General features: G+C 44.9%; 1 protein-coding gene and 1 pseudogene across 1 annotated transcript; one reads left to right on the forward strand and one right to left on the reverse strand.

Annotated features, from left to right (window-relative positions):
- The first annotated feature begins 511 nt into the window (after positions 1-511).
- LOC118996142 (glycine receptor subunit alpha-4-like) lies at positions 512-15,512 on the forward strand (annotated as a pseudogene).
- A 10-nt stretch (positions 15,513-15,522) lies between these two features.
- TMEM31 (transmembrane protein 31) lies at positions 15,523-16,562 on the reverse strand. Its single transcript, XM_037059409.1, is given in 2 exon segments — positions 15,523-15,933; positions 16,464-16,562. Coding segments are annotated over 2 exon segments (510 nt in total).
- Positions 16,563-18,153: the final 1,591 nt, after the last annotated feature.

An 18,153-nucleotide genomic window follows, 5' to 3' on the forward strand; every position in this document is an offset into this window, starting at 1 on the left:
GCAACTGTGCCTTTAAATTACTGCTTTTGGAGGGTGCATCTGGGTGGTTGGAAGGAAGGAAACTTCCTCCCAATCTCCCTCCTCCCAGTCTCCTTCCTCCCTCCCCTCCAAGGCTCTCCAGGTTTTGGCAACTTGTTGCTGCACAAAGAGAATCTCTCCCAGCTCCCACCATGGGCAGGCTGAGGCACTCCGTGAGTCCAGGCGAACCAGATCAGGAGACAACAGGGTTGTCTGTGTCAGGATCATTTCTACAGGAAGAGTTCTGGCTCCTGACTGGTAATAGCAAGGCAGAAGATAAGACAGTAAGTAAGAGAGAGGGAGAGGGTGGGAGAGGGTGGGACAGGAAGAGGGAGAGAGAGAGAGAGAGAGAGAGAGAGAGAGAGAGAACTCCTAGCCTGATCCTACCAGCTTCTTGCTAGCTGAACAAGTTGGAAAAAGGATCTGTACAGCAGACACCACAGGATATCCCTTCACCTCGGCCAGGCTGAGAAAGGGATCCAGGGTCCACAGAATGACAACTCAAATTCCTGCAACCCTCTCCTTTCTTCTCTGGACCCTGCCAGGGCAGGTCCTCATCAGGTGAGCTGAGTCAGGGTGAGAAGGTGTTGCATATATCCAAACTCTGGCAGGGAGTAGCAGAGGCATCTCGCACAGTTTCTTCTAATTTTGCACACAAAAAAAAAAACCTTCTGGAGGGCTTCAGGATATGACACTCCTTCCTCCAATCAGTACCCAGGAGCTTTATATGAAGTGGGTCAAGGTCCTGGAGCTAGTAGGAAGACTTCTGCATGGGTGGGAGCTTTCTGGGCCTAGGGAAGTACTAGGTAGCTAAGCCCCAGAACAGAGGCCATCCAATTCTATACCCCTACCAGTCTGGCCACACACTGCTCAGATCTTTAAAAATGACACCAACATCTGCCAGCTTCCCAACCAAGAGGCTTAGAGTATCAGGGGTTTACCCCAAACCACATCAGAATGAATCTGGCCTGACCAAATTTTGGCTCTTTGCAGTTATCCTGCCTGTGTGCACATGGCTGCTCATGGTCTCTGAATGGAGACTAACTGGCAGTCATTTCCTGACCTTGGAGGCAAGACATGCTTTGGGGTCCCTTTCTTATTAAACCAGGAACCAGTCTAGATGGACAGGCTGAGCAGGAAAGATGGCTGTGGCTTGGGCTGAACTGGTCATAAGAACAGTGCCTCCCAAACTGGAAGGAGGGTGAGGGTCACTGCCTCCGTACCATCCCCCTCCCTTTAATACAAGGAGCACACTAGAACTGCTTGTTACTGGGGAGCCTCCTGAATTACTGCTTGCACACACATTGGCTGGCTGGCAGACAGGGATGCAATATGTGGGGGCTGGTAAATGTCTGAAGAGTGAAAAGCAACCCAAAGTGGAATGGCCGTTCAGCTGGAGTTAATAGGAGGATGCAAGGCAAAGGGGCCCCCAGTGGGGCATTGTTGGACCTCCTGGAGGAGACGTTGTCTCAGGGCCCAAGTTTCAGCAGCAGCATTCCCACTTGGGCAATTAAAACAAGGCAGCCCCTTAGAAAGTCCTGAGTCTAAGCCCTTTATTGTAGAAATGAAAACTAAGGCCTAGAAAGGAAGTATGACCTGTCCAAAGTAACTCAGTTACCCAGGGGCAGATCAGAGTTCTCTTCCTACCCCACTGCATTGCAACCTTCCCTGTCTGCCAGCATTTAGAAATTTCTACACTGAAAATCTCACAGTGATGCTGCTCTCAGACCTATAGACAAAGTAGGGGCTGAAATAGGGGTTGGAGCCCAAAACAGCTAAGCCCACAGCCCTGTGCCAGGGTCCTGGGGATGGGGTGAGCAGGAGAAGTGACATGAGTGGGGTTGAGAAGGAGGGCAAGGATCTGGCTGCTCCATGTTTGGGGCCATGTGGCCTGCCAAAAGGCAGGTGGCCTATGGCCAAAAGTAGCACGTGGCTGGTATAGACACCTTGTGGAGAAGCCATGGACTTGTTGCTCCAGCACCACCACTAGCCTCCTCGGATTTTCAGTCTCCGTAGGACACCTGCTCTGGCAGCCCCTGATTGGGGCGAAGGTGGCCTCTGTGCCAGGGTAATGGCTTCTTCCCACTCAAGAGATTCAAGGAGGCAGGACTTTAGGAGGTCAAGGTATAGCTGCCACAGATCTTTCTTTACCCTGGTTCTTTGGCAGCCCACCCTGGCCTGCTTGCATAATGGTATTATGGTATTATAGATGGACTTAGTTTTGAAGTCAATAGCTCTGTATTTGAATCTTGACTTTAGCTTTACTAGCTTAGCTTTTTAAAAATTTTTTGTTATTTTTATTTTTTATCACAGTTTACACTCAATGTTATTTTGTTTAGTTTCAGGTGTACAGCATAGTGGTACATAAGCTAACCATTCAAAAATGAAGACAAATGACAACAAACATTAGAGAAAATGTTAATCTCCACTAGGAAGAAAGGCAAATAAAACAGTTAACAGGCCTCACCTCCCACACTTTCTTCTGAGAGAAGAGAACAATAGCAAGCCTTAGCATATGTGACTAAACTGCTTTGGGAAAGATCGGGCAGCAATCAACACTCCCCCATGTGACAATGTGTGACTTACTATGTTCTCAAACATATTGACATTTACTTAATTTTAAACTTGCAAATGTAAGGGATGAAAACTGTTATCTCACTGTTCCATCTCCACCTCTCTCCAATGAAGACAAACATTTCCCCCAATATTCACTGTCATCTGTCTTTTCTTTAAATATATTTTATTGATTATGCTATTACAATTATCCCATTTCCCCCACTTTATTCCCCTCCACCCTGCACAGCCCCCCCACTACATTCCTCCCCCTTTAGTTCAAGTCCATGGGTTGTACACATAAGTTCTTTGGCTTCTATATTTTCTATACCATTCTTAACATCTCCCTGTGTGTTTTCTACCTACCATCTATGCTACTTATTCTCTGTACCTTTTCCTCCTCTCTCCCTGTCACACTCCCCCACTGATAACCCTCCATGTGATCTCCATTTCTGTAATTCTGTGCCTGTTGTACTTGTTTGCTTCGTTTGGTGTTTTGTTTTTTTGGGGGGGGTGGTTAGGTTAGGTTGTTAATAGCTGTGAGTTTGTTGTCATTTTACTCTTCATAATTTTGATCTTTTTCTTAGAAAAGTCCCTTTAACATTTCATATAATAAGGGCTTGGTGATGATGAACTCCTTTAACTTGACCTTATCTGGGAAGCACTTTATCTGCCCTTCCATTCTAAATGAAAGCTTTGGTGAATAGAGTCATCTTGGATGTGGGTCCTTGCCTTTCATGACTTCAAATACTTCATTCCAGCCCCTTCTTCCCTGTAACGTTTCTTTTGAGAAATCAGTTGATAGTCTTATGGGAACTCCTTTGTAGGTAACTGTCTCCTTTTCTCTTGCTGCTTTTAAGGTTCTCTCCTTATCTTTAATCTCAGGTAATGTAATTATGATGTGCCTTGGTGTGTGCTTTGTTGGGTGCAACTTCTTTGAGACTCTCTGAACTTCCTGCACTTCCTAAAAGTGTATTTCCTTTCTCAGATTGGAGAAGTTCTCCTTTGATAATTTATTTTTTCAAATAAGTTTTCAATTTCTTGTTCTTCTCTTCTCCTTCTGGCACCCCTATGATTCAGATGTTGGAACATTTAAGGTTGTGCCAGAGGTCCCTAAGCCTCTTCTCATTTTTTCTGAGTTCTTGTTTCTTCATCCTGTTCTGATTGAATGTTTCTTTCTTCCTTCTGCTCCAAACCATTGATTTGAGTCCCAGTTTCCTTCCCATCACTGTTCATTCCCTGTACATTTTTTTTAATTTCACTTTTCATAGCTGTCATTTTTCCCTCTAATTTGTGACCATATTCAACCAATTCTGTGAGCTTCCTGATTACCAATATTTTGAACTGTGCATCTGACAGGTTGGCTATCTCTTCGTCACTTAGTAATATTTTTTTCTGGAGCTTTGATCTGTTCTTTCATTTAGACCATTGTGTTCGTGTGTGCGTGTGTGCGTGTGTGTGTGTGTGTGTGTGTATGTGTGTTGGAGTGCCTGTTATGTAGTAAGGTGCAGAGCCTTAGGTTTTCACTAGGGTGGGACAACCCAGGTTGCTGTGTTGTGATGCTGTATGTGGGGGGGAGGGATCTTAGAGGGAAAAGTGCTGCTTGGTCTTCTCTCTGCCAGTTTTCAGTCACTTCCCCCCACTACCCACAGTGAAATTGGGCCCTTCTGGTCCTGATTACTAAGTAAATGGGTTTGTGTACATTCTAGGACTCTGTGGGTCTCTCCAAGGAACTCTCTTGTGAGGCTAGGAGTTTCTCCTACTGCCTCAACCCCCACAGGTTTTTTTCAGTCAAAGGTTTTGAGACTTTGTTTTTCTGTGCTGGAACTCTGGGTTGCACAGTCTGTCTTGCTCCCCAGTTGTTCCTCCCAGTTTATCTGCATGCAAATATGCGACTGCCCTGTCCACCAGCTGCTGCCTCACGTGATCCTCCAGCCACCACCTTGACAAGAGTCCTCTCTGTCCAGCTGCCCTTCTCTACCTCTACTACGGGTCTGGATGAATATTGATCATGAACAAGTTGTTTCACCTTGCTGATCCTTAATCTCCTCATCTATATAATAGGATAATAATGGCACTTATTGAGAGGATTGATGTAGGAACTAAAGTAGATACAGTGAGTAAAGCATTTAGCATGGTGCCTTAGCTATAGTTAATATTGTATCCATCACTGGTGGGTGTATAGATTTACTGGGAAAGAGAAGCCCACTAGCTCAAAGGAGATTCAGACCAAGAAGGACAGCAGTCACCCTGCCTCCAGCCCCACAGTGTAGCAGTGCAGGAACTAGCTCTAGATCTGGATCAGTGGTAATGGCAGGAAGAGCAGGAGTCACAGGGCCCACCCAGGAGTCCAGCCTGGGCTCAGGCCTTGAGCCCCACCTCTGCCCTCAAGGCTTTGTTGAGTTCCTGGTGCCTCCTCTAGCTGTTCAATAGTAAGCAGAGAAGCAGTCCTGTGGAAACAGCTTTGCTGCTCTTAAAGGGGAAACTCGTCAAAGGGAAAAAGAGATGGCTTCTAGCGCAGGCCAAAACACAATGGCTCCTTACTTAAAATCAACCCATTAAGAGGAAAAGATGGGAGTTGGCCTTCTAAGCATGGCCATCCTACTGGGAGGCTTTTCCATGCTCCTAGAGCCCTGCTTTCTCACCTACTTTGTTGCCAAAGCACATTCATCTGTCTGCAGTTGCCACAACCCTGAACTCTGGTCCAGCTCAAAAGAGCTTCATGCTAGATCATATGCCAGAAGCCAAGCCCCCCTCTCCAGAAGCTAAGTCCTAGAGCCTGAGTGGCTCAGCATGAAGGCCAAACAGCTGAAACCAACTCTCAGGGATACAATTATTCTTGAGCCCCTCCAATCCTTGGCTGGGCCAGATACGCAAAATGTTGCCATAGCCACATTATTTCCAGTGTGTGGTCACTTTACTTTGAATACATTTAAGGCACCTTCAAAATGAGAATAATGCATGAGCCCTCAGCCTCGTGTTCATGTCCTGATCCTGTCACTCACCATCTCTGAGACTTTGAGCAAGTCATTCCTCTTTCATTTTCCTTGTTTGTTTGTTTTAGATTCCATGTATAAGTGAGATTATGCAGTATTTGCTTTATCTGACTGGCTTATTTCACTTAGCACAACCCTCTCTAGGTCCATCAGTATTGTCTCAAATGGCAAGATTACATTCTTTTTTATTGCTGCATGATATTTCAACATATATATCCACCACATCTCCTTTATCCATTTATTTTTAAATATACACTTAGGTTGCTTCCATATCTTGGCTATTGTAAATAATGCTGTAATGAACATAGGGGTGAACATATCTTTTCAAATTAGTGTTTGTTTTCATTTGATAGATACCCAGAAGTGCAATTGGAGGATCATGTGCTAGTTGTACTTTTAACTTTTTGAGGAAATTCCATACTGTTTTCCATAGCAGCTGCAGCAATTTGCAATCACACAACTCCCCCTGCTTTGTAAGCCTCAGTTTTCTCATCTGTAAAATGGAAACAATAGTCCTTACTCCCATCACACTTAGAATGGTGAAGAAAAAAAGATCTAATATAAATGAAAGCCATTTTCTAGGACTAACTGGTGATCTACTATTTTGGTTTATAGCTGCTTCTGTTCTCAATTTGCAAATGGACACCCAGGAACTCACCTTGTCCCATCCTGCTGCCTGATGGGGAGACCAGCCAGATGTGGTTAGGGACAGGGAAAGAGAGGGTCTGTGATAAAGGCAGAATACAACTGGCCTTAGATTTTTAAAAATCTCTCCTGTCCAGGCTTGCCTTAGCAAAAGAGGAAATCAAATCTGGGACCAAGAGTTCCCACCCCATGTTGTTCTCTGATTTCCTTGACAAGCTTATGGGGCAGACATCTGGATATGATGCCAAGATTTGCCCCAATTTTAAAGGTAAGAAACACTCATCCCACAAACTACTCCCCCCACAGACACACTGATGATCTAGCTCCTATTGCCTGCCCCAAAGGCAGGAAGTTGGAGGTAGAAGGCTAAGTTTTTCAGCTCAGAAGGAGCCTCTCCTCCCCATTGTCCATGGGCGTGTGTAGCTGGCACTGCCCTTTCCCAGCAGTGCTCTGGCCTCAAGCTCAAGGAGGGAGTTCTGAAACCTGTTCCCAGGCACCTGGAATGCCCTGACAATATGGCTGTGCTTTACTACCTGCCCTTAGGCCTACCCATAAATGTGACCTGCAATATCTTCCTCAACAGTTTCAGCTCTATCACTGAGACTTCCATGGTAAGATCTCTCTGTTCCCCACTTCTATTCTAGTGTGAATGGGTGAAGCCCTCTAGCTAGCAAGCATTTTCTCCTTCTGCTGTCCTCTCCTGGTTTCATGGTCATGGCTAAGCCTATGTTATGTGTGAAACTGGTCATCAGGAGGAACACTTTTCCCAACCCATAGTTTCAGTGCTAAAGGCAGACTAACCTAAGCAGTAGATGGTCCAGCCTAGGAGGTAGCCTAGGAGGCTTTGGAATCAGAAAACCTGTGTTCAAATCCTGACTCTACCATTGAATAGCTGCGTGACCCTAGGCAGGTCTCTTTTTGTCTGTTTCCTCATCTGGAAAATGAGGGTCATAACAGCATCCTCCTCACAGGGTGGGTGAGAGATTTAAATGAGATGAAGCACATAAAGAAAGCACTTAGGGACTTCCGCCAAGATGGAGGCATAGGTGGAAACACTGTGCCTTCTCCCACAACCAAGTTTGAATAAAACAAAGGTTTGGAGAACAAAGACACAGCCAAAAAACAGAAAATTGAATTATACGGAAGTCCAACAACTACTAACCGTTCAACGGGGATGGTAAGAGGGGCGGAGCCAGCAGCGGAACAGGGTCGGGCAGGAAAGATCCCCCGACCTAGGCGCACAGGCAGCCCAGACCCAGTCAGGGTCTGGGGCAGACTGAGAGGGGTCACACATTTGCACACAGTGAGATGGACCACTCAGGCCCAAGGGGGCGAGGGCTGACGGCGGTGGCACACTTGCGTGCAGTGGGACGAAACGCGTGGGCCCGGTAACAGTGGCAGCTGCAGCACCTGTGGGGGCCGTGGCGGGAGGTGGCAGACGGGGCGCCATTGCTCCTCTCTGACCCTGCCCCCACATACAACGTCACAACCCAGCGACTGAGTTGCCCTGCTTTGGTGAACACCTTAGGGCTCCGATCCTGCTACCAAACAGGAATGAACAGCCCGAAAGATGGCGCAAGAAGAACTCAAAGTCCCAGAGCCAATAACTCTCAGCGACCGAGAAATTACCAGCCTCTCAGAAGCACAGTTCAGGACACTGTTTATCAGGATGCTCACAGAACTGGTTGATTATAGTCACAAATTAGAGGAACATATGAAGGCTAAACTAATTGAAATGAAGGGAGATGTCCAGGAAACCAATAGCGATGGAAAGGAAACTGGGACTCACATCAATGGAATGGACCAGAAGGAAGAACAAAACATCCAACCAGAAAGGGATGAAGAAATGAGAATTCAAAAAAATGAGGAGAGGCTTAGGAACCTCCAGGACATCTTTAAACGTTCCAACATCTGGATTATAGGGGTACCAGAAGGGGGAAAGAAACAGCCACAAGTGGAACACTTATTTGAACAAATAATAAAGGAGAACTTCCCCAGTCTGGCAAAGGAAATAGACTTCCAGGAAATCCAGGAAGCTCAGAGAGTCCCAAAGAAGTTGGACACAAGAAGGAACACACCAAGGCACATCATAATTATATTAGCCAAGACTAAAACGAAGGAGAGAATCCTAGAAGCAGCAAGAGCTAAGGGGACAGTCACCTACAAAGGAGTACCCATCAGACTGTCAGCGGATTTCTCAAAAGAGACCTTCCAGGCAAGAAGGGGCTGGAAAGAAGTATTCCAAGTCATGAAATCCAAAGACCTACAGCCAAGATTGCTTTATCCAGCAAAACTTTCATTTAGAATGGAAGGACAGATAAAGTGCTTCTCAGATAAGGTCAAGTTCAAGGAGTTCATCATCACCAAGCCCTTATTATATGAAATGCTAAAGGGACTTATATAAGAAAATGAAGATGAAAAATGTTAACAGAAAGGACAGCAAACACACAGTTATTAACAACCACACCTAAAACAAAAGCAAACCAAGAGGACAGCTAGATCAGGAGTGGAACCATAGAAATGAAGAACACATGGAGGGTTAGCAACAGGGGAGTGAGAGGAGGAGAAGGGGGGAGAAGGCACAGAAAATAGCATAGAGGGTAGGTAGAAAATAGATAGGGGGAGGGCAAGAATAGTGGGGGAAATATAGAATCTAAAGAACTTGAGACACGTGGTTATAAGCTAAGGGGGGGAGAATGGTGGGGTAGGAAGTTTGTGGGTGGAGGGGAATGAAGGGGGGAATAGAAGAACTGTAATGGTATAACCACTAAAATATATTTTTTAAAAAAAGAAAGCACTTAGAAGAGAGCCTGTGCATAGTAAGTGCTCAAAAAATGTATTTTCCCTTCCTATCTTTCCTATATCAGCCCAGTTTGGCTGTTTCTCCCATGGAAAATGCCCATTACCTCTTAGATGTGCTCTCAGCATTTTTACCTCATGACCCTCCTATCCATGTAAACCTGGCTGGGCCCCTGGAATACCACTCTCACTGATGGGCTCATCTCTGCACCCTTGTAAGTCTACCAGGTGAATGCCTTCTTGGGGAAGCAGTGGAATGACCCACGCCTGGCCTACAGATAATACCCTGATGATTCACTAGACCTCAACTCTTCCATACTGGACTCTATCTGGAAACCCAACCTGTTCTTTACCAATGAGAAAGGGGCCAACTTCCATGAGGTGACTGCCAATGACAAGTTACTACACATCTTCAAGAATGGTAATGTGCTCTACAGCATCAGGTGTTCCTGCTGGGAGAGTTTGAGTCAAAAGGAAGAAGCCAGATCGATGCTGAGGTGTTGAAGGAGGGCCCCTGTGTTATGCTTGGCCCCAATAAACCAATGTCATTTCTTTCTTACTGGCCCTGCTAGGCTGATCCTCATTTTGTCTTGTGGAATAGACCTCAAGGACTTCCCCCAGAGACATCCAGACCTGCATGATGCAGCTGGAGAGTTGTAAGTGTCCCTAGAGAGTCATGGAATAAGGCCTGGTATCCCAGCTAGTTAACTCCATCCTGAGATATTCCAGACAGGAAAAGGGCATCCAGAGCAGGAAGGGATATCACTAAACACTCACATTCCTTGGCAAAAATGAGACTAGAAGCTGGCACTTGCTAATACCCAACACAGTGTTATTTTCCCATCCCCATACAATTTGCTGGCCTGGCTGTTCCATGGGGCTAGAGAATGGGAAGACCCCTGCCTTACATACAAATTTGTTTGTGGTGGTTGTGGGAGGACATTTGAGGGGCACTTCCTCTGCCCAAACGTGTGTTCCCTCTCACAGTGCCTTAAGTGAGAGAGAACCTCAACTCCCCGTGAGTTAAGATATTCAAGATGCCCGTAAAACTGCCAGAGTTGGCAGGGATGGGGTACTCTTTGAACCCTGATTCCTCATGAAATGAGGAATAAATGAGGAACCTTGATTCCTCATGAAATGAGGAATCTCTACAGATAAGTTGTAGAGAGGTGGACAAGGACAGTTTTAGACATAGAACAGTGCCCAGAGTGGAAAAATCAGCCAAGGGTTATTCTATAGCAAAGATGCCAGCCTACAGGGGCTGCACCAAGTTCAGAGAAGCAAAAGAACGACAAGGCTGAATCATCACCTATGTCCACCCCTTTGCCATCTCCTGAGTGTGGTAACACTGTGAGACCAGGAGACATCCACTTGGTCTTCAGAAGCAGGCTCGCTGAGCTGTTTCCAGCATGTAATACTTTTGATTGCTAGAATGTGCCGTATATGGTCAGCTCTTTCCAGTTCATAAACCACTTTTATGACCAGGTTCTCATTACCCTCTTACAATAACTTTTAAAAGTAGGTGGAGCGTTTTACAGAAGAGGAAGAGACTTGCCCAATATCATACTACTACGCTAGCTCTACTCTGGACATCCATGAGCCTTGGTGTTTCTGCTCCCATTTCTATCTGACAGGTGTGAATATGGTCATAGATGTGATAGGAGCCCTCACAAACTTCTAACTCTCTGTGAGCAACCTGGCATGTTCACATGTTAGCTCTCAATATCCCCCAATTCAGGGCCCTGGCTAAGAGTCTGTGGTATACATATTATCCCATGCATGACTAGCATGGTATAAAGTAGCTCTCTCCTCCCTAGGGTGAGTTAGCAGAATCCCTGGTTCTGAGGCTGGCTCAGCTTGAGACATGGCCTTGGTACACATGTTTATTCTCTTGGGTTTGAGATATGGCAGGAGGTTCCCAGCTGGGTTCCTTGACATCTTTTCAACCTTTTTGACCTTCTTTCTAGGTCTACCAGAATAATTTATTTTTGGATCTCTCTAAAGCTTCAAAACTAGGTAGGAGAGGAGTCTGGAAATCTTTCTGATTTTCCCATTTATGATGGGCCTGTGAGACAATTGACCAAGAACCCTCTTCAGAAATGTTTCCCTTTCTAAGATATGCATGGAGCTCCTAAAACCCAGGTCTTATTCATCTGTTCTTTCTGCCAGTTCTAACCCTCACCCTACCTCTATCCAACACCAACACTCTGCAGCCTTCTGCCATCTCTGTCACTTTCAGTTGGCTATACCATGAATGACCTCATGTTCGAGTGGCTGAAAGATGATCCCACTGTACAAGTGGCTGAGGGGCTGACTCTACACCAGTTTATCTTGTGAGATGAAAAGGATCTAGGCTATTAAAGGACTAAGCACTACACAACACTGGTAAAAACCCAGGGTCTTTACTCTCTGAGTCATAGGAGGCCCTCCATATGGGAGAGTAGGGGGCAAGCAGCAAGCCTCTGTATACCAAATGTGGTGTTAAGTGGTTATCATTATGGCAGGTGTTATCAGTCCAATTTTCCAGAAAGGGAAAACTGAGGTTCTAAATGGCTGATTTAGCATTCAAATTCAGATTGGTCTAATTCCAAAGCCCATATTCTTGTCCCTGTCACATGCTGCAGAGTAAATGGGCCTGTGCCACTGAGTAGTAGGAATGCTCTGCCTATCTTGGGGCCAACTTTGTGGGAAGATAGGGAATCTACATCGGGGAGAAGTCAATGGCTGCACTGAACCAGGAGGGAACAGACCTCAGGGCACTAGTGGATTCTTGTCCATTCCTCCTACTGCTGCCACCACTGCCTACCTCTTGTAAAATGGTTTGTCTTCCCATGTGTGAAATATGGCCCAGGAAGTAGAGAGGAACTACCCAGAGCATATTCACCCTGATGCTGCCTCATTTACCCTGGCAGTTTGATTGCCAAGAGTTATGACCCTGAGAGAGAGGCCACAGGATGAAGAGGGGATAACCTAGGTACTTCCTATGGTGTGCCAATGTGCTTTGGGTGCCACTGAAGTTTCATGCTCATAGGAAGCCCTATGAGTATGTGCATTTGTGTATGTGGGGGTACAGGGAGTGAGGAGAATAGGCCACTGAATTTAAAAATGCTAGCTATCAGAGGGATACAAATTAAAGCCACAATGAGATACCACTTCACACCAGTCAGAATGGCTATCATAAACAAAGCAACAAACAACAATGTTGGAGAGGTTGTGGAGAAAAGGGAACCCTAGTGCACTGTTGGTGGGATTGCAGGTTGGTACAACCACTATGGAAAATAGTATGGAATTTTCTAAGAAAACTAAACATGGATCTGCTTTCTGACCCAGCAATTCCACTGCTAGGATTATATCCTAAGGACCCTGAAACACCAATCCAAACGAACCTATGCACATCAATGTTCATAGCAGCACAATTTACAATGGCCAAGGGCTGGAAGCAACCTAGGTGCACATTAGGAAATGAATGGATCAAAAAATTATGGTACATTTACATAATGGAATTCTATGCAGCAGAAAGAAAGAAGGAGCTCCTACCCTTTGCAACATCATGGATGGAACTTGAAAGCATTATGCTAAGCGAAATAAGCCAGGCAGTGAAAGACAAATACCACATGATCTCACCTTTAACCGGAAGCTAAACAACAAAACAAAGAAGCAAGTAAAATATAAACAAAGACACTGAAATAGAGAACAGGCTGACAGTGACCATAGGGGAGAGGGGAGGGAATGTCAGGGGAAAAGGGGAAGGGTTTACAGGAACAAATGTAAAGGACACATGAACAAAAACTAGGTGGGGGAGTGGAAGTGGGAGGGAGGTGGGGAGGGATGGGTGGATGGGCTGGGATGGGAGTAAAAGACAGAAAACTGTACTTGAACAACAATTAAAAATAAAAGAATTTAAAAAACACTGATGGGAGTGGAAATTGGTATAACCTTTACTGGGGTTGGGGGAACCCTGGCAATTTTGTATTCCCCTAGGAGCCTATTAAAATGTTGATTTCTGGGCTCTCCCCCTCAGAGATTCTGATCTGCATTTGAACAACCATACTGAGGATTCTGATGAAGGTGGTGCAGGGGGCCACATTTTGAGAGTTTTTTTAAATTAAATGTATTGAAGTGATATTGGTTCATAATACCATATAGGTTTCAAGTGTACAACTCAATAAAATATCATATTCATGCTGATCCAGGTATCCCCACTCCTTGGAATTCTTTAGAAGAAAATATTCTAATGTATCATATTGTCTTTAGACCCCAAGAAGGCTCCTGTGTCACTGTTTATACTAGCAAAAACTTGGAATTGTTGTAAATATACACTAATAAGGCAGAGGTTCAGTAAATTACATCTTCTTCTTTGTTATTATGGGGTCATCCAAAAGCACTGATCTCTGTCTCTCTGCCATTCTTGATCTATACAACTGCAGGTGGCTCCATGCAAAATGGAAGAACTAAATGGAACTTTCTGCCAAAGACTGGCAGATTAGACCTAAAGTCACATTAGTTGGAGGAATGACTCAATTCTCTTGAGGTACTACAACCTAAATGGTCCATAGTTCTTAGTAGTAGTGAGGAGGGCAAAAAGGGGAAACAGAAGCCAGTAGAGACAGATACATTGCTAAACCATCCATCCATTCACTCACCCATTAATTCATCTAACCATCCATCCATTCAAAAAATATTTACTATGCGCCAGGTACTTAGCTAAGCACTGTGGATTTAGCAGTGGACACAATAGAAACTGTCCCTGCCATACAAGCACTCACAGTCTAGTGAAGGAAATGGCCACTTATATTTGATGGATACTAAGAAATTGTAGGTAACCTGGGCATATAAAACAGAGGCAACAGACGCAGGGTAGAATGATTATGGAAGGCTTCCTAGAGGATGTGATATCCAAATTGAACAGTAAAAATTGTACAGGTAAAGGAGAGAGACACAGAGAGATTGTCTTGTTAGGAGACTACTGAAAAATAATAGTTCATCATGGCAGGGTCATAGATTGCAAAGGGTTGGATGAGGCTGAAGGGGTAGGCATGCTAAGACAGGTATAGACTGTACTATAAGGGTACTACTGGAGAGCCAATAAAGGCTTGGTAGAAGGGGAGTGATATGATCACATTTAGATTTTGCAAACAAAATTCTTACTACCATTTTGAGAACAGATTGGAGGTGGCAAATATAGATGCAGGGAGACCATTTAGGAAACTGTTGCAGTCCTTCAGATGGGCTAGGATAGTTGAATGAATGGATTCCAGAGACATTTAAGATTTATTATTATTTTTTAAGATTTTATTTATTTATCTTCAGAGGGGAAGGGAAGGAGAGAAGCACTGATGGAGAGAAACATCAATGTATGGTTGCCTCCCATGAGTCCCCTGCTGGGAATTGGCCTGCAACCCAGGCATGTGCCCTGACTGAGAATTGAACCACGATCGTGTGGTTCACAGGCCGGCACTCAATCCACTGAGCTACACCAGCCAGGGCAAGATTTATTATTAACACACTCATCATTAATAAGACTTTCTTTCTGCTGCTTACGGTGCACTTTTTCTTTTGATGGACCAAAGCCCTTTATGGATCTCCCTTGTCATTACCTCATTGTTAAATTTTGTAGAAGTTACTAGACATCCCTGGGGGCACAGTGGGACTGGGAGATGGTGAATGAAATAGGATGCCCTCTTAGTAGTAGGTGGCAAAATGGAAACACAAAAGGATGCTTAATCAGGGTTGCATAGCAACCCATCAGCACTACCCACCTCAGTGGAATTCTCCTAAAAGAGAGCACAGGATTTCATCCACCTTAGCACTGTTGCCATTTTGGGCCTGATAATTCCTGTTGTGTGTGTGAGAATGTGGTGGGGGTTAGGGGTGGGTCCTGTGCATTGTAGGATGTTTAGCAGTGTCCCTGGCTTGTACCCACTAGATGCTAGTAGCCACCACCACCCCCCAAAATTGTGCAAACAAAATTGTCTCCAAATATTGCCAAGTGCCCTTGGTGGGAGCGGTTTTCCCAGGGTAAGAACCATGGAGGTGGAAGGTTTATCCAGTGAGACCTGCTCCTTACCTGGAGTCTGCAGTATCTTCACTGTCCAACATGGCAAAAGCTTGGGAAACAGGTTGTCTGTCATCAATTCTGCTCCTGCTGGGGATCCCTCTAGGGTGAGTTTAGCAGCTTAAAACTATGTAAGGAGTCAATCTAGTTAAGGAGGTTAAAGGACTTCATAAACCTTAGTTCTAAACCCTCTCTTGGCTCCACCCAACCACAACCCTGTTCCAGGAGAAGTGAGTGTCCAATATTCACAAGGAAAATGAGAAAGAAAAGAAAGTAAGGGCTTCCAAGGCAGGTAGTGAGAGGATAGCAATGGGGACTGGATAGACAATGCCAAGGGTACCTAGAAATTAGAGAAGTTTCCATAGCCAGGGGTGGGTAGCACTCCCTTGGGACCCTTTCTCTGTTCTGCTCTCCAGTGTGAGAGAGGAGGCCCAGCTCACCACTAAGCTCAGTTCTTCAGCAGGGCCTCTCACAAAGAGCAGCAGGAAAAACCATGGGGTCAGGGGAACAATAGGAGTAGAGGAGGGAAAGGAAGAAACTCCTAGTCTGATGTTGAGACTGCAATTCAGAACCCCCAACCCCAAGATTACGTCTTCTCACTGGGTAATCTTGCCTAAGACTAACATGGGACTTCATACAACTGGAAATATCATGGAAAGCTTCTTTAAAACCCAGAAGAAATTCAGGATAAAATTGAAGAACAACAGGCAGTTCATAAGGGCTGACAACTCACTGGACAAGCCATGGGAGGACTCCAGGAAGGTTGACTGCTCTGATGATAGATATTGCAGGTATCCTATGTGAAGGCAATTGACATCTGGATGGCTGTGTGCCTGCTTTTCATGTTTTCTACCATGCTGGAGTATGCTGCTGTGAATTGTTTCCTGTCAGCATGAGGAATTCAAAGCAGAGGTGCCAGCACGTGATGTGTATAACTAAAGGCCCACTTCCTTCCTCCTCAGAACTCCTTTATCCCTACCACTCTTGCCACAAATCAAGAGCAAACCTAGAGTTGCAAGCACTTGACAGGCAATCAGTAACCCTGGATTCTAGTCCAAGGATGGTCACAGATAAGTACTTTAACCGTTTGATTCCATTTTCTTAATCTGTCATTAGAACTCTAATCCATTCAGGGAAGTCTACTGTGGTGATTTAGAGCATTGGCACAGAGCCTGGAACACAAGCACTGAAAAAAAAATGCTAGCCAGTATTAGAACCTTACCTTGTTAGTCAATATAAGATTGTTTTGAGAATTAGTGGTGGTTGCTCCTGTTTCTCCACCTACCCAGGTTGTCACATACAGATTAAGAATTCAAGAGTCTGCCTTGGTCTCTTTCTAGGGGAGCATTATAAAAGGGTCCCCATAGCTAAACTGGAATTGAAAAATCATCCCTTGCCTCTTCCAACTGTTGGATTTCTTTGCCTTGATATTCATTGGGTACATCAGAGGAGTTGGGTTTGACTTGTTCTCCCTCACTCATATTTGTTAACCCCATTTCTTCTACGATAGAGTGATCACCTGGGGGAAATTTAGCAGGGATCTTGTAGTCATGACAATGGAGGCAGTTTACCCCTATTGCCCAGACAATAGTGCTGGATACATTGTTATGACAACAGATGTGCCTGGGCCACTTTCACAGAAACAAGTGTCCAATTATGAGCAAAGACTTTGCTGAGCTCTACACTGGTTTCTTAATCACCAGAGAGAGTTCTGGCATGTCTTGAGCTTTGACTCTTTGCTTTACGCCTAATGTGGAGGCTTTAAAGCCAAAGGGACAAACGCATGTGATATCTGGGGTAGGTGAAAGAAGGTGGAGGAGAAAAATGATGATCTGAGACCCCCTACTTGGGGACAGTCTAACACTAATGCTCTTCTCCCCTAACACCCCACCTCCCACCTCAGCTGCTGCTGAATTACCTCTACCATATGTCTGCACTAAAAAATCTTGCAAACTACTGTCTCTTGCTAAAAATCCTTTCTGCTGAGGGCAAGTCTCCTGTCTCATTAGTGGTTCTGAGAACAAATTCTTGCCTGGCTTTGATCCTTTAGTTGGGCCCTGGAAAGTTCTTCCTCTTGTGGAATGATCCATAACTGCATCTCCTTAAATAGGACCAATTCTTCAACAGACCTACTCATATCAGCCCTTATTATCCCATGCTGAGGTGAAGAAAAAATATAGAGACTTGGCACAAAGGCAAGAGGATACATTCTTTTCTAAACTAACTTTCCCTACCCTGTCTTTATCTATGTTAAACCTGCCTGCAGGTACCCAAATCTTACCTTTATAGTTTTGATTTTGATGCCTTCTCAATGCCTACCTTGGAAAAAAAGAGCAGGCTGATGAACCATTCCAGAGTCCTTTTGCCAGCTAAATTGCCTGTGTGGGTGTCCAGCAACAGAACACTACAGCAGCTAATGTAGAGCTACTCCATATTGCCACTAGTGCCTCCACCTCCCCTGCACCTCTCCCTCTCCCAACTGCCCATAGCCTACCTGTACCCCCTTGTTGTATATAGTTTGATCCTGATTTCATAATAGAGACCATCACAATCAATGCTCAATTATGACACAGTTATAACAGCATCCTGGGCCCTGCTTAGGCTCCTGGATCCTGCCTGAAAGTGAGCTGGGCTTATTATTAATGTAAATAAAACCTGAAAATCCAAACTGGTATCATTAGCTCATGTCCCACTTAGAGTTTCCTAAAGCCATTGCTATCCCAGTGGAGTGGTAGGAGGGATCCTGGAAGCCACTGAGCAGGCTGGAAAAATTGATGCAGAGTTAATCTATGTCAAAAACCTGTCTCTGGGCCCTGCTGGAGAAGCAGCAGTTTTTTAGTTTGAGAGGAGCCCTTTTAAGGGAGGGAAGATAATCCATATGCTTTTCAAGGAACCCTTAGCCAAGTGCAAGTTAGGAGTGTTCTAGGAGCCTGCCACTTGTTCACCTGGATCCAGGCTTAATACTGTTTTTCTGTAATCGCTCCTCAGCCACATGTCTTCACTGCGTGGTGGTCTTCTTCCATGTCACCTTCTGAAGTAGTTTACCTTTTCCCCCATATATTTCTGATTTGTCTTCACAGCTCATCT

Source organism: Sturnira hondurensis, unplaced genomic scaffold (assembly GCF_014824575.4).
Source record: "Sturnira hondurensis isolate 20B ecotype Veracruz unplaced genomic scaffold, ASM1482457v3 Scaffold0010857, whole genome shotgun sequence".
Lineage (NCBI taxonomy): Eukaryota > Metazoa > Chordata > Mammalia > Chiroptera > Phyllostomidae > Sturnira > Sturnira hondurensis.